The sequence below is a fragment of the Oreochromis aureus genome, linkage group 17, assembly GCF_013358895.1.
Source record: "Oreochromis aureus strain Israel breed Guangdong linkage group 17, ZZ_aureus, whole genome shotgun sequence".
Classification (NCBI taxonomy): domain Eukaryota; kingdom Metazoa; phylum Chordata; class Actinopteri; order Cichliformes; family Cichlidae; genus Oreochromis; species Oreochromis aureus.
This window is the reverse complement of record NC_052958.1, coordinates 12,982,307-12,999,772: the sequence shown is the minus strand read 5'-3', so window position 1 is coordinate 12,999,772 and position 17,466 is coordinate 12,982,307. Positions and strand designations below refer to the sequence as shown.

Genomic DNA, 17,466 nt, shown 5'->3' with positions numbered 1-17,466 from the left:
TTCTAACATCTTGTTGATCCTGCGCCAAAGAGTGAAGGTAGTTCTGAAGATAAAGAAGGGTACAACCGGGCATTAGCAAGGTGTACTTGAAGTGTCCAATGAGTGTGTCTGGCCAAATCTATATCAACACAGTTGTCTCCAGATACAGAATAAACTGGGTAGCTGCATCACAGCCCATTATAATATAAATAGGCATTATTTTGAACTGTGAATCATGCAAAGCTACTCTAGTAGAGTCCAAGAATAAAAATACAGAATCTATGAGTAAGAAAAAAAAGAAATACAGACTAATTAATTTAACAAAATGTCTCTCCGGAGCAAACAAGAGTACTACAATAGCACAAGTGAGAGAGACAATGAGGTGTTAATGTTTCTGAAGTTCAGTTTCCACTCGTTAAGTGTCTTGTCAAAATCTATAAGAGACGGGGAGTCGACAAGCACAGTGTTAAGAATTTTGCTTCTATACACACAATGGGTTTCAAATGAGGCAATCAAAATGTGATTGCTTTCAGCTTTAATTAAAAGGGTTTAACAAAAAGAAGAATTAACCATTTCAATTACAGCCATTTTTGCACAGTCTGAATCCTGTACTTAAAAGTAATTGGACAAACATAATCATAAATGAAAGGGTGATTGCCATAAACTCCACATAAATAAAACGGCATGTCCTTAATGATTAAAATACCAAAAAAAATCTATTTTTATATTAAAGTGAGAGCGACAGCGACGACAGGGTGAACAGAAGACAGAAAGACGTGATGATAAAAATTTTAAGAACTGTGCGAGGAAAAATGGATGCTTTTAAAAAAGAAAAGAAAAACAGAGGAGGGAAAGTGCACCAATCACCCATCACTTGATACCGAGATACTTTTCCTCACACTGATGCTCATTTGGTAAGCACTCTCAATCAGGCTTCATTAGCCAAACGATGCCTCTATCAAGCCCCTGGGCACACGTAAACAAGCTAGGACCAAGTCTCGCTGATGATTCTATTAATGGTGCTGCATATTTTTAGAGGACACTTATAGGGGTGAGTCAAGGATTAGAGAGCGTCTTCTGAGAATCACTGGCCTGATGTATCTTCAGGTTCTATGTAAATGAGTCTACATGACTGCATGTTAATCAGCGTACATACATTTTTATTCCTCTTCACACAGAATCTGCCAATCTGTATGCATTTATACACAAAAACATACTCACCCCAGAGATGTCAGCCACTCTGTGGATGGGAACCTCCTTCTTGCTGTGCAGCCCTTTCCCATTTTTGATGGCCCTGCAGTAAAAGGGTTAAACTATAAACACATGTCTTTCAAGCATAGCTCAATGGCTTTATTAGATGGAAAAAGCATAAGGCTGGAGGTTTATTAGACCTGGAGAAACAGAAGCTCTTTCTTTGTCATCACTGTAGATACATGGAGAGCTACTGTGGATTTGTGAAGTAGAATATAAATTCATTCAGTTTTCTTTCCCTGAACTGCCATTACAGCACAACTGAAAGCACTAGTGGGAGAATTTTTTTTCCTCCTCTCAGCCAGATAATCTATATGTTTGAGATGAAAAGTAGAAATGATGGCAGAAGAATAATAATGGAAGAAAAATTACAGTTATACCAGCGAAAATGAGGAGAAATTGAGAGATGCTTTTATAGAGAGTCAGCTAGCAGTTTTTAGTGATGGTTACCGCAGCTCCAGGGACAAATAAGATGAAGATGGCCTGAGGCTGCAACTGCGAAGGGGGACGAACATGCCACAACTGGGTCACTGGGATGCAAAAGCACTGCCTTTAAGGATTGACTGTGTACGTTCATATGAGCATGTATACATGTGCATTTAACAGCCAGGAGGAGGTTCCTTTGAAGGCTCTGGGCCACTAGCCTTGTGCAGTGGAAACTAAAAATAAAGTCAAGGCCACAGAAAGAAACCTCCCATCAACTCTAATAGGACCCCACCAGGGACAGAAAGGGAGAGAGGAAGAAAAAGAGAAGGGGTAGAGAGAAAAGGAAATGGGAAAAGAGGAGAGCTAGACCAAAGAAGGACAAAACTAGCTAAGGTGCAGAAATAAGGACAAAATGTGCAAAGGAAGAAGGAAAGCGGGAATCTGGTGAGAAGGGAGAAAAAGAGGGCAGCTGGGCAGTCACACACGAAAGAAAGAGGAGAAAGAGTTAAACCAAGAGGCTGTGGCTGCATTTGCTCTACCTATAGCAAGCAGATCCTAATCTGTGGCAGAGTAATAAAGCCTGTACTAAATCTCTCCTCAGCATCTCCATATAATTATTCTTAGGCCCTGTGTAAAGAGAGCCTCTGATTTAATGTCTAGCACATGGGGAGATGTGTGTGTATGTCCCTTGGCATGTAAAATAAAAAAGGAAAGGGCAAAAATGCATGCATGATTAAATATGTGAGGGTAATGACATGTTTCTGCAGGAAAAAGCAACAATGGCTGTGACATGCTGGAACTTATGACGGTGGTGACGCTAAAATACGCTCTGAAAAACTGAATTACTTCACCTTTGCAGTGCAGCATTTAACAGCAAATTCAAAAGAAAATTGAAGAAGGAAAAAAGCCTCAAGGTCATTTTTTTTTAAGTCGCCTACATTTCACAAAAGCAAGATCTGTCAAGGTCAAAAGAGAGAGTGCACACATGTGCGTCACAAGCATGTTTCGTTTGAAGCAAAAAATGTGTATTTCTGAGAATTAATCATTTCAAAGACCCCCCCCAGCCCCCCTTCATGCCACGTGCACAGCAGCGTTAAGTTCAAGTAAAAGGGAGACGGAGAGTGCTTTGTGTGAAGGAGCGTGTGTTCCTCACCGTGCCTCTGCGGCAAGCAGTTCGTCATAGTGGGAGGAGCGCTGGTCATCATCCTGTCTGTATCTGATGACTGTGGCAAGGCCTTTACTTACAAGAGCCTCTGCTATGTTGCTGGGGAACAGAACAGAGAAAGAAAGATTACTTTAATTAAAAAAAACACAAAAAAAAAAACAAGCAAAACCCCTCGGCTTCACAAACGAGCTCTAAAGGGAGCTCGCTCAACGGGGGCAAAAAATGCATACTACAAATCCCAGAAGGTGGGTTTACTTACGAACAAAGGTCACTTAAATGTTGACACTGCACACTTGACTAACCCCTTCTACCGTGTGATACTGATGTAGGGAAGAGAGGATTGAAGGCAGAAAGACGGGGACATTGTGCTGCTTAATGTAGCACTTAGTTGCTAGCCCTTGGACATCAGTGTTCTAGCTAAAGCATGGGAGAAAGAAATGAAGGGACAGAAAGAAACTCTTCAGAGTATTTGTCAACATGGTGCAGGCATGGCGACTGACGCAATAATTCAGCCCTTGTTGATGCCAGTTAAACGGTTCCTTTTCTATATTTTAAAGCTCTGCTGTTGGAAATAATGCAGCTAAATGAGTGATAACCTGGAAGCAAGCAGACATTTATATCATCTTTATCTTTAAACTATGTATGAAAAGGTTTTAGGCATTTGATCCCCATCTTATTTTCTGCAAGCAATAGCGACACCAGAAACAAAGCCATAGAAAAACATTTTCATGGACAAAGGGAACAAAAGGTCCCTCAACAGACGGTCTTATAATCGAATTGATATTGGATGACGTGAAACGATGGAAGCACTTTAGACAATCTTAACTCACACAAGACTCCAAAAGTTCTCCAAGACTGTTAGATCTTAAGTGTACTGTGCATGAGTGTCTTGTGGAGTGATTTCTAACAAATAGCCACCCAGCGAAACACAATTCTTTGTAAACAAGCTACCAAGTCTCAAGTCCATTACCACAAGAATAGCTCACACAAGGTCAAAATCCTCTGCCCCGCTGACCAAATCAGGCCCTGACCTCAGGCCTCATGGGGAGCCTCACCAACTGTTCCATCTGAAGCAGAGTTGCTGGTTCTGGTTTGACAAGGCCAGATCCTGACCTCTGTACGGACATGTACTACCAAACACAGGACAGCTGGTTTGATGAAAAGAAGGCATCTACGTCTCCATGTGCACATGTGATCACGCTTTATGTGTTGAGTGATATAAACAGAGGGAACCAGAAGATAAGTGTGGCTTTTAACTTTTTTTTTATTATTTATTTTTTTGAGTGAGAACAGGCTTCTGACGTTTCATTTCAAGCACTGCGGCATTAAAGCGCCTCTTTACTGGTTCTGATTAAATTTGAACCTCTGAACAGTTTAATAGTGCTTATATCTTTGGTACTGTGTAAAATACATGTTTCAGACGGATGACCTGAATTCCTTCAAAGCAGAGTTTGTAGATAGAAAATAATTGCTTGCACTGAGGTGACCGTTTTCTTCTTTTTTTAATATGAACTTAAAAGACAAAGAAACACTTTCAGGTTACTTTATGATTGATGGTGAGATTACGAGTAATATGGATTTAAAAATGAATATTTTGTGTCATTTTAAAACAGATTAACCTGACTTTTAAAGGGTTTAACAGGGAAGCAGCTGTACTAACAAAATAGAAATGTGTTAGTGAAATCATTTACACTGATAAATTACGTGCTGTGTGATCTCCCAATAAGGGTGGCTCAGTGGTCTCCTACTGCACACTAAAGACAACTGAACAAACCTAAAGCATTTTGATTTCCAATGCAGTTTTTCTATACTTCCATGTTTTACTTAGCCTTTCTTGTTTCATATTGCTGGATTATCTCGAGCCATTTTCCATTAGTACCAACTCGGATTGATTCGGCGTGACTCGGTGCAGCACCGCTCGCCTCAACTCGTTTTCCATTGCAATTGAGTACCACCTAATGTGTGTGGGTTTGTTATAGTAACGCGGCCGAGCGTGTCCTGTGACATAATTAGTACACAACGCGAACGCCACAACAAAGGTGGACGTTGAGGCAACAATAAACCTCTTGGTCTGTGACTTTTCGCGAGATTCGGGGACCACAGTGTTGTTTCTGTGTGTCCATTTCCATGTGAAGCCATGATTCATTGAGTGATGACACTGACTAGCCAATCGGTGGCATGCACTCTGGTGATCGCCTCGGATCGCTTGGAACCCTGGCGGAGAAGGTATCTGGTACCAGATACCTAATGGAAAACCCTGAAAACCGTGGCGAGCCGACCCGAGTAGGTATTAATGGAAAAGAATATAAAGCAGGCGACTCAGTGTGGTGCATGACTTACATGCCACCAATTGTGACTGTAGCACAGGTACGCTCTGGGAAGGCAGGCGTGCCTTCTCCTGGACCAGTAGCTGCTCTGATGTAGTCCACTGTCACGTTGACCTGAAAGGGGGAACATAAGGCAGAGGTCAAAAAAATATACCAAGAGTAGAGAGACAAAGTGACGGCAACAACGGTTATGGTAATAATTAGTGTGAGAAGTGTGTTCTGGCTTGTGTATGTGTATCGGGGTCTTTTCATTTGTCCCAGTTCTCAAGGTCACCCCCAGTCAGCGCGAATCACATCAGCCAGCACTGCAGATCTCCCCAGAGGAGAAGTATTAACACACAGTGGGTGTTTGGGACAACACACACACACACACACACACACACACAGAACAGTGATAGAACCCAAATGACCCTACATTGTGTGTTCTCAACACAGCTCCCTGGGGATAGACTCCAATCCACCCACCCCGAAGATACAATTTTGTCACTCAGCTGCGTGCATGTGCAGGCAGGAGACAGGGAAAGCCTGCTTTGCGGGCTAGACACAGGCAGACAGCAGTAACAGCAGGGATGTAGCCATACCGGTAGTTTAAGAGCTACGTCTCAACCTTGTCAGACAAGTGTGATAAGACGGAGGAATATTAAAAAAAAAGAAAAAAAAAAAAAAGAATGTGGGAGTTTGACTTTGCATCACAGTGCCAAAGCATAGACATGAGTCCAACAGACAATGCAGGCAGGCCTATTACAGGGACATGAAAGAACAACGCTGGCCTGTCATTAGACGGACAGAATGGGTGCGTGGCAACGTGAGCAGGGGAAAGGAAGAGTGTTGTGCTGTACTGTTCAACAGTAACTGCAACTGTAATTTCAGAAAGGAGAGAAAAACAAAATAGAAAATAAACATGGTGTACTGGTTTAGCATGAAATTGTCCTTAATGACCATGCCCACATCCATGGTTAGGCGTGGAAGAAGAAGAATAAAAGCCAAAGCAATGTGACACAAGACCCCGAGTGCAGGAATCAGATGAAACAGGAAATGGTAAAAAGGAGAAAACCAACACAGAAAGAGGAGACTGGGGGAGATTTCAACATCCAAGCAAAATGTAATGCTGGATGCTATAAGCTCTGTATCTGAAATTCCAGTGGTTCCCCATTAAGCAAGGTGATGACAGATTATAACTCTGACCAGCAATGTTAGATTAGAGGAGTTCCAGGCCTATTCTCCACGGGCCATCTACCAGATCTCCTGATAAGGCAGAGCCATCTATAAGAACCCCCCAGAGGAGAGTGAAACAGAGGGGGAGAGGCAGTGGATGGATTAGAAAGTGGGGGAGTGATAAGGACAGTAGGAGAAGTGAGAGACAAAATGCGTTTGTTCTGCTGAGGCGACAAGCAACATGGGAATATTCAGTCAACTCTGCCAAAGGAACGAAATACTTGTTTTTCTTTTTACTATACACTGGCGTTTCTGTATACTGGCAAAGGGTTTAGCGTGAAGAGAATTTCAAAAAGACTTCGAGTAATAGTTGGGTTTTGGTTTTTGTTTTTTTGCAAATTTCGGTTCTGCAATAAAAAATATTGGCTTATCAAATGTGTAGCCAATGAGGTCATTCTGAAACGATGTAAGGCTGTAGCCACGAGAGAGGGGTAAAAAAAAAAAAAATTGAAGGTTGCTGCAAAAATTTTTCATCTTCAACCTTGCGCCACAGAAAAACTACACCACAATCCCCAAAGTCTAAAGACGGGTCACTAGTTCAGTATGAAAAATCAAATCTTCATTTCTGCTTCTGAGTTACGATGTTGAATAATGGCCAACACAGTGGGCTTAAAGAACATTCGGAATTCACAATGATCAAATGTCATCGCTTCACTCTGCATCTAAGGGTATAAGAAAGGTCTTTTTAATACCACTTTAATTTTAACATAATGCCAAATTTGCAATGGAGAGATGTCGACAGTGAAGAAGTTTGGAAAACCTTTGGCATACAATGCAGTTTGTTTTCTAAGTATTTCCAGGCATTGACTTTAGCCACCAAGAGAAATTCTTATTCTCAAGCCATTAATCTTTAAACTTATATCTTAGACTGAGCAGTCTGGCTAGCAAGGCCTTCTCTATTGTTATCATCATGTTTGGGATTTACACCAGTGTGCTGTAAGCCTAGTGGCCCATTGGGCCTAAACCAGGCCTGCTGAGAATTTCTGTAATCCTAATATTTTTTAAACGGGTAAGCTACAACTGTTAAGTTAGCTTGTCCTGTATCTCATCATCTTACTGTTACAGTGTATTTTTCCATTATACATTTTTATAAACATAAACACAAACAAACACTGTGACTAATTAAGTTGAAGTAGCTAGCAAGCAGTTAGCAATGCAGTCATTGTGTAAGCTAAAAGTATAGATGGCTAAAAATCTTGTGGGGTCATGACTAAAATATTTAAGACTCATATCCAAGTGAATTTAAGACATTTTATTCATTTTTAACGACTTAGGATTTATCATTTCATCCTATTATCTATCATAAGCATATGAATTGGTAAGTTTTGACCAGCTCAGTGAACTTAACCTTAAATACCTGAATCTAATGATTTCATCTGCCCAAATGGATCTTGGTACAAATAATAAAACATAATGCCTTAGGCCATGACTGTTACCGGCACGGATGCATGAAGACTAAGTCGAATTAGCATTCAGTGCAAACAACCTTTGCCAATAATGCAACATAATGACAAGCTCGTGACTGTGGGGTTGTCGAGCTTCCTAGAATGAGCTCTATTTGCGGTGGTCTTAAGTGAAAGGCTATCACAGATAACTTATGCTAAGCTGTGATATGGAAAAGGTACCATGTTGTGAGAAGCCCAGTATGGGTTCTGCATGATGGGGTTTCCAGACAGGAGCACAGTGACAGGCAGCTTATCCCAATAGCATGTAGGTGATTTATTCTTGCTCTAGCTTAAAAAAAGAAAAGGGGAAAAAAAACCATGTCGTTTCCTGCACGGTCCATCTACCCAGCTCCCATAACTTGTTCTTTTTGCAACTATTTAAAATGGATATGCCAACAAATACACACTTAAAAACTGGTAAAGATGCATTTGTAATCAAAGACTGCATTTAACAGTGCTAAAGCTTTTGGTGGAAATTTCACAGTTCAGCTGTTGCAGCATGCATACCAAGGTGATAAAAAAGAAAGCGGTGGGTGTGGGTGTGCGGGTGTGGGGTTGTTCGACATGCAGGAATACACACAGGTGTTAGAGCAGCCTCACCTGCACCTGGATGTTGGCAACACACAAGAGACTATTGTATATAAAAGACTGGACATTTTTAAGCTTCGAAAAGAAAAAAAAATGAGGAGAAAGAAAGAGAGGGATAATTAAGAAAATTAGTGCAAGATGAAAAAACGAGGTATGAAGGTACTGTAAGAGAAGGGAGACTGTGTGGGTGAGTGAACAACCGTTTGTGTGCAAGAGAGGTGCTTAGGTTGCTGCTGTGTTTTAGCAGGCTATAATCACAGCTGGCTATCATTTAATGAAGTGAGCTGTGCTGAAAAAAAAGAAAGAAAGAAAATACTCAGCCTGGGACAGCATAACACAGAGAGGATGAGGGGGAATAAAGGAGGAGGAAGAGGGAGCCCCATCTGGATTTTCAGCCATGGGACCTGATGACGCTTTGACTACCTGCTTTGCGTCTGCTTGAACACACATACCTCAAGCTTTTCCCAAACCAACTTTCACATTCACTCACACACACACACACACCGCATCAAATACCACATTGTGCACACACACACACAAGACATTCTCAATTCATTCACACACTGATGTGCACACCAATAAGAGGGGGAAACTCTGTCGCTAACAGTACTACACAAGCAGCTGCATAACAGGAGCCACTTTGAGCACGCAGGATTATCCGAATGTGCTCAACCCTGATAAGTGGCTTAATGCAACATTTCCATTCTACTTTTTTTCTGCTGAGGCTGAGACCCAGGCGCACAAGAAGCACTACTTATAAAGTTAGCCACATCAAGCTTTTTGGGATTATGTCACCATGCAAGCACTGCCATTTCAATGGGGGGTGGCGATATAAATGAGAAAGACCAAGACAGTCAGTCAGACAGACGTAGAGTGACATCAAGAAAGGAGAAAAGAAAATGCCTCAGTGTATTTATACCCTACCATAAAGGGATAGCTCAGGAGAAGTTCTTGGATATGAGGTAGAAGGAGTTACTGAAAAATTCCAACATCTACTATTTGTCACATTTAAAAAACAGAAATCATCAAGTTTTAGTTTCAAAGTCTTAATATAAACATGATTAAAATTAAAGGAAATTAGCATGTGTCAACATGAAACTCAAAAATGTCTAGTCGCAGGAGCTGCTCAGAAGGTACTGAACCAATTCCTTTTTGCCTCAGAGAGCTACAGCCTCTGCTTGGACAAAAAAAGAAGGGAAAAAAAGCAGTCTTTCGAATATGGATATTAGATATGCTTTATAAAAGATCAAAAGCCCCATGCTCTCCTTATAGAGATGAGGAATAGGGGGTTTAACAGAAAGAAGGAAAAAAAAAGCATTTAATATAGCTTTATTCTCCTAAACCAGAGCGCTGGCATTAGGGCATTGAGCTGAGCACATCGAGACTGCTGGTTAATGCTTAGTCACGTTCTAGCAGGTTTAGTCGCAGGGAAATCTGCTTGTTTTCCAATTCCTGTAATGTATTGCACTCTTGGGCAGCTCTTGGGCTCAAAGGAGAAGCCAAGGGGAACACCTGTAGGTCGATATGATAGTTCAACCTTGTGACTGCAAGGGACCATTAGCGTTGGTCAACACCTGTTCGAGATGATGCTGAAATACACCTACTGTTATCTGACAGATCTGCAGTTAGAGGGAATCACATCCTCTGCTTCTTTCAGGGAAGACATGAAGCAGAAACTTCCAATTTACCCCCAACAATATTGAGGTAAAATCTTTGTCTGCATTTGTGTCAGAAAGCAAAAGGAAGAAAGGATAAAAGTGGGGCTTTCTCGAGCAAAATTTCAAGGGAAACTGTGGTCTTAGAGTCTGCTCCAAATCTGTCTCCTTGGAGCTCATTGTTCTGAGACAGGATGACAATAAGTGGGTCGACTAAACTCCTCTCCTTGCTGGATTGCAACATGCATCTGCACACTTGCATACCTGCATCCAACTTGACACCGCAAGTAGGCCAGGGTAGCATGGATTAACATTAAAGCCTCGTGGGTTGGATTTGTGCTCAAAAATATTCCCCCATCATCATTTTTTTTTTTTTTTGGGGGTCAACAAAGCAGGTAAAGAACAACTCTTGTTCCTTCAAAAGTCGGGTACGGCTGAGTAACTATTTCTAAAAATGATACAATGTGACAAACGGTTTAACCTTGTGCCTTTGGAACAATAAAGAAACAGGAGGAAGGCAAGATTCCAGAGTTGCTCTGTTATTGATTCACCAGTGAGGAGAGAGGAAGCTGTACTGCTGGCAAATGGGCTAGAGCTCTCCACTTAAACCTAACTCACTTCAAAGAGCCTATAAGTACACACTTGGGGGAATCCAACGTCAATACTAATCAAATGGTGAGCAATATGGTGGCATGTGCTATATATACAGTTCTAAATTCATTCAGCAGTATGAAAAACATGCAGTCAAAGTCATAAAGGGATGTCTTCAGAGTAGGGACGTGCATGATTAGTTGTCTAGGCAACGGAAATATAAGTCGGTTAAAGTAATTATTCATACTCCATACATCCATTTTAGCATATTTATCTAATTTATTATATATTTTATTAAGGCACAATGGCAGTTGTCTACCCTGGTCTCTGAATCTCTTCAGTACTCTGATTAAGAAGTAAAAGCTTTTATGTAGGCTATGTCAGCAGACATTCAACCACTCAGCTGCAGCAATGCATAACCACATTCTGCACCTGCAAAGAAACAAGGCTACTGGTGTTAGTACTGCTAGAAGTAGCTACAATGTACAAGCTAATCTGACACCATATGTTTGCAAACTGCCACAGATTTCAAGCAAAATTTACATTTTGAGTGTTGAAGAAGATGGTTAACAATTACAAGTAGCTTTTAAAGAGACATGCAATATTTATATGGATAGTGTTTACTCTCATCATTTAGATTATGCTTAATTTATAGTGTTTCTCAGTTTTAAGCTAGTCAAATAGTCATAATTTTTGTTCTCTTGTTTAAATTTTAACTAATTAAGCCACCACTTTAGAGTCAGTCTTTGATTAAATGAAACCATAGCCTAAAGCAGCAGAACTGTACAAAGTTCTTTTAAAAAAAGATTTAAAAAAAAAAAAAAACACAGTTTGAGTCAAACTGTTTTGACAGCAAATATGTCACTTAACTGCACTTTCTATGAAGTTAACTGTCTTTGAAATGATCTTCAACTTAATAACAGAGAAGGGAAGCACGAGGGCAGATCTTAAGAGAAATGCCATGTAGAGAAAGCTATCGGATGATACTGTAACAAGAGAGATGGTAATTTGCCTCGGGTATTAAATGTTCTGTGGGAGTTCTTTGCGCCCTGCACATATTATAGCACTGATTAAGTGGTCAAGGTTGATTTTGCATGCAGACAAACAGATCCTTAATGGCTACCACTTCCAGCTATAGCTTGAGTGATCAAATCTTTCAACGTGTCATGAAGCGGCACTTCCACCTGCATTTAGAGCTGTCTACATGTGATTGGATCAGCCAGGATTCATTTGAATACACTGGGCAAACAGGGCCAGTGACTCAATCCTGTGAAAACATGCATAGTCAACACACTTAAGACACTAACTCCTTTTGACGCACACACAATCATGCGTACTTTCCTCTGCGATAAATGCTACAAAACAGCGATTTGCCAGAGGCTTAGAGAGATGCAGTAAGGCTTTAGCTGAGTTGACTTTTGAAACACCCGTGGGTCTAAGCAAGAAATACCGTGAAATCAAACTTAGTATAAAGACAGTGCAGACTGATATGAGTAATGTCACATGTTCTCTGAGTTGCATGCCATTTGTACTTGCATGACTAAACAGTTAATCGCTACAGCGCACGAGTGAGGGTTCTGATGTATGTTTACATATATGTCTCAAGCTCTAAATTAAGTTTATATGTATTGTAACATCATCTATATGCATGTCCATGCACCATAAACACATGAGCCACTGTTTGGTGGACAAACCCTGCAGACAAGCCTTTATAGTCAACATGGCATTAGGCTGACACATGCATATTTATCACAACACTGTCACATCTTTTTATACCTTAACAAGGCTATAGGTTTCTCTATTTCCACTACCCGCACGCTCGTCTTTCCAAACACAAACACCACAAATAAACAGCGCGATCATTATTCGCACTTCAGTCACAGAAGCCGGCTTACGGCTGAATTTTCTGTCATTAAAAAAACATTAATGAGTATGATTAAAATGACTGTGATGAGAGGCTGGGACAGAGATATGAATCTCACTCTCACACGGAATGCCAAAAGCAACTCTGTTGGCTTTTGGCTTTGAGTGGGTGCATGTTTTTGTGTTTATCAGCCTGCACTGCCATTTTTTTTTTTTTTTTAACTCAGTTGAACAGTTATGAAGGTGTGGGTGACATGTTGGCTCCATCTATTGTAAGGCTGCTGTAGTTTGGCCCCATTAAATCTCTACAATTGTTTGGTACATTCTCGTACCACTGGAAATACATGCTGAGACTTCACAAAGCACACAAAGGATGGATTTGTTGAGGTCTAAGCTCCAAAATTTTGGAAGTCAATTGCAAAACAGTATTGAATTTATGAGTTAACTTCTATCTGGGGAAGTCATTTTGTCAGGGTGATTGCGCATAATGACAGTTTCCATCAATCTGTGCTTGCAACTGCATTTCCATGTAAATTTCTGCAATCTTTTCCATCATGGCCCTATTATTATATGGCCCCTGTGCATCTGACAAGTTTTAAACTTATCTTTATGGAAAAACATAAACTATTATTTGGCGCAGGCAATGGACAAAAGCTCTGGGTCTGCCGCCTTCTCTCCATGCATTACTGCCACTGAAGGTGGCAAAATTGCCACTGTAGCACAATGAAAACAATGTAGGTGTAGCGTACATATGAAAGATGCAGAGTTATACACTAAAAGGTAAAAATGAAGAACAATTCCATCTTACAGACCAATCATTTAGCAGAAAGACATACAACTAACCTAGTGTTTTAATTACATAAGCAAAAAAGGCAGACACGAGAAGGAATCTGAATCATGCAGGAATTTGGATGGACTGTGAAGGACACCCAGGTCAACAACACAGATTTTTGGTTAAATGTAAAAATGCAAGTCCTGAAAAGAATTGCATTTGTTAGTGACATTAATGTCTAAAGAAATCGGCAGTTAGGAAGATGAATGATTCTTTGGTCATCCTTGTTTCCACGCTTTATCTAATCCCTCACCCTTCTGGTCTTTGTTTCTTGAATTTAATAATCAAATCACTATTCCATCTCCTGCTGTGGTAGCCATTATGTTAAAATGGTCAAACAGACTGAAGCACTGAAAATCTCTGAAATGTTATTTATGTTGCAACACAGTTTTCTCTGTCTACACATAAGAACTTTTTTGTGCTATTCGTGGAATCATTTTATTTGCATTTCACCATGGTGAAAATGAAGAATGTGGCTCATGCGTCCAATTAAAAAAAAAACACTAATCATCGCCAGAGAAGAAGGTTAGAGTTCATGTTTTAATGTTCCACAAGCAAATTGCTGGCATGCAAACTTCATGTGTAAAGTTGACGTAAATACAGCTCGCTTGGAGTCTACTATACACCTCTTTATACAAGTCCTCTGAGGCGCAGCTGTAGTAAAGCTCATTCAGAAATATCAATTTCAGAAGCTTGAGCATAAGTTCAAGGCAATTGTTTTTGGAATTTGATGTATGAATAATATGTCATTTAATTATTTGCGTTAAAAAAAAAAAAAAGAAGTGATAATCTGGTTCCTGAGAGTGTCCAAGATAATAACTGTCATCTTTATGGTGTTTAATTCATTAATTGAGATGGACTTGTGTGTCTAAAAGAGTAAAGTATAAGCTTTATACAAAGGAGTTAAGAGGAGACCAGCACAACAGTCCTTAACCACACCTAAGAGGATGTCCCGGCAAGCCCTGTACATGTTCACAAATGCTTGCTTTTCATTAAGTTTGTGAAAATTAAATGTGACAGAGTGAAAAAAAGGGCAGATGAATTAGTTCTTTATTTTGAAAAAGTTAAAAGATGCGCTACACAGATTCTTAAGCCAAATTAAGTTAATGAAAGTAAGAATTCAGACTGTAATCAACATCATTTAAAGCTGCGCAGGGAACAATGCAAGTCTTTTTTTCTTGACGACCTCTAACTGCATAACTGCATCACTAATATCGCCTGACTCTACCCGTCTGAACGTGCTTCGACGTTGCTGGCACATCACCTGAAAAGTAGGGTAACACCCCAAAATAGCAGCTTGTGCTGGGCCGCAGCAGAGCCGTGTTGATTCTGAGACAAGCCGACAAAAAAAATTTAAAATCAGATGCCTTATGATCGCAGTTGATGTCGCTGGTACTCTGAATTGCTGTGAATTAGTCTGAATGTGTCCCAGTTAGAATTAATTAAGTCTTACAGACGTTTATTAGCTCCCTGCTCAGTCGCTATTTATCGATAGACTGATAATTAAATCCAACATCTTCCCTTTCATCATTATTAAATGTGCCCGTGTGCCATTTGAACCTCAAGCGTTCATTTGTTTGTCAGTTCTGAGGCTGGCAATATCTCCATTTAATACGCTTTCTTTCTTTCTTGATAGGTACTTCTAAATAAACCTCTTCATTCACTGGAAGGTTTTGGGTGTTGTGTGGAGTCTTGAGCAGGTATATTACGCTTCATAGATCTAATTACACGGTTTTACTTAGGGGACCCTTCTCCAAAAACTAACCTGTGTGTATGAGATGGATAAAAATGTAGTTTTGGTAAAGATTCACAAAACCAACTTTAATTTATCAGCTCAATTTCACTTTAAAAAGCTAGATAAAATGCTCAAGCTATGGTGCGTTCTCTGGAGTGCTCTTCAGTTCACTGCTGGTTTCTGCTGGGTCAGATGTGTGTAAATCATAGCAGCCCTAGCTCCCTCCCCCAGGGTGTACAGACCCGGTGGATCAATAGACACAAGAGGGGGAAATCAACATTGCTTGTTTAAATGGAGCATTGGGCCAACACCAAGCCCTAGGGCATCTACCAGGAGTACTTTGTATTCACACTAAGAGATGGAGAGAAATAGTTATCTAACTTGAAATGTATTTGGATACCATTGGGAGGGAAAGGGTGTTGGAGCAGCTACATTACAACTATTGTTTAATTTCTTAAAGCTGATAAGAGGTATTCATTTTGATTCACACACTGTCACACACACACACACAGGGCAAAACTGGTGAATGCAGGTGTGTTTGTGTGACTCTCAGTGGTTCTTACCTTTTTACCAATGAGCTTCTTCCTCAGGAACTCCCGGGCCTCAAACATGTAGGGAATGTCATAGAGGGGACGGAAGCGTTTGTCTTTGTCCTTGTTCTTCTCCTGAAGAGATTGATAAGTGATGAAGGAGGTCAGGATCAGGATGCGGGGAGGAGAGGAGAAAATGAAAAGAGAAAGAAGGATGGGGAAGGAGAAAGTTATTCATATTGCACTTTCTACAACCTCTCATAAAAGAACATGCACCAACTCTGATCTCAAGCATACAGACATGAAGAAAACATTTTTTCCACAAGGTCAACTTATTTGTCCCTTTTTCACTTTCCATTACAGTCCCCGGAACTAACGGAAATATTTAGAGTGTTGCACATCTTCCTCTTGACAAAAGCATCTGTTACTTTCAGTGCTGACACACTACACAAAGAAATAATAAAATGTAGCGTTATCACAGTAAAAAAGGCACGAAAGGGCCAAGGCAAAGAGAAACACATGTTCAGAGGTGAGCTGGAACATTTTCATATATACAGTCTTTCACCTGTTAACTGTTAAAAGTAAAACATTATTCCTACTTTTTTTTTTTTTAAAGGTACATGAATGTTTAGAATGTTTGTTTTTGTTTATTAATATAAAATGAAAAAAGGACGTAATTTCAGATCTTAACTGTGGCTTGTTGTGTTTGTGAAGGGTCAGGTAATACAAAATGTCAACACTTTAGAAATACTGATTCTCCAAACAATGACCACATGCTTTTTTATGGACATAAAGCAGGAATTGTCTGTATAAGAATGCTTGGATGACTTAGACTCAGATAACAAAGTATTCCAATAAGGTGGTCTTTTAATCATTTGCGCATTCACACAAAGATATTTTGACCAGGAGAGCCCGATTCTTGCAAACACACTTACACACACAGCTGCAGACAAAAACTTCCCTCAACACGATCACCCACTCTGTGACAGCAGCCGGCCACAAATAGAACCCATTTGCATTTTCAAAGGAGGCTGAGGTTTTGTGTTGCTCCCAGAGTGAATAAATGCACATGTGTAATAGAAACAGACGCACAAACGCAGAGTGACAGGTGTAGTTTTTGCGAGGGTATGAGAAAAAGAAGAGGGAAAAAAACAGAATGCACAAAATGACAATGATGCAGTGGGAAAGTACGACAGACACTAACAAGAGAAAGGAGGCTATGAATGACAATACCAGTATGCTCGCCACCCCTGCCCCTCCCACGCTCTTCTATGAGCGCCATCATTATCTGTCATACAAACAGAACTGAGTCTCCTTCAAATGAGCACACAGGCTTGGATTAATTCCTCATTTCCTTCTGTCTTCAATGGGGTTCATTCATTTTTAATGACTCTCCAGTTGTTCCGAGCTGCCAGGTGTGGCACACAGCTGGGCAGATGGATGTGGAATGAGACACATGGGGAGCAACGGATGTATGAGCATGCGTACGTGCCTATGGCACTAAGGCATTACGGTGTTTAAAACTAGTCTTGTTAGGGGGTGGGGCAAACTTTACTGGTGAAAAGAAAAAAAAATTAAAACGTCCACAAAAGAAATACATTGAACTGCCGTGGCACAAGAATGGGAATAACCTAATCTACCTTCAAATAGCCTTTCTTTAACCATAATGGAATTGTAACGACCTTTCAATATTTGTTGCTTCCTTCCCTTCTGCTTTCACTAGTGGAGTCTGTGCAGGATCAGACTTCAGGGCTAATCTCAAATATTCCAAGTGGAAATCCCTTTACCACTCAGACAGGAGCCAATGTCTTCCATTTTGTGTCAGTCGGGGTATATCGCCCGGGAATTTCATCCCTACCAAGTC

At 40.4% G+C, this 17,466-nt stretch overlaps 1 protein-coding gene across 2 annotated transcripts in view; it reads right to left on the bottom strand.

Moving 5' to 3' along the window:
* The window catches only part of snd1 (staphylococcal nuclease and tudor domain containing 1), a 171,731-nt gene that overhangs the window by 127,215 nt on the left and 27,050 nt on the right, over nucleotides 1-17,466 (bottom strand). For both annotated transcript variants that reach the window (XM_031758705.2, XM_031758697.2), the window contains exons 11-14: nucleotides 15,636-15,737; nucleotides 5,162-5,262; nucleotides 2,810-2,920; nucleotides 1,201-1,273 (exon numbers count right to left, since the gene is read on the bottom strand). In XM_031758705.2, coding sequence (XP_031614565.1) covers nucleotides 1,201-1,273; nucleotides 2,810-2,920; nucleotides 5,162-5,262; nucleotides 15,636-15,737 — 387 coding nt within the window. The remainder of the gene's footprint in view (nucleotides 1-1,200; nucleotides 1,274-2,809; nucleotides 2,921-5,161; nucleotides 5,263-15,635; nucleotides 15,738-17,466) is intronic.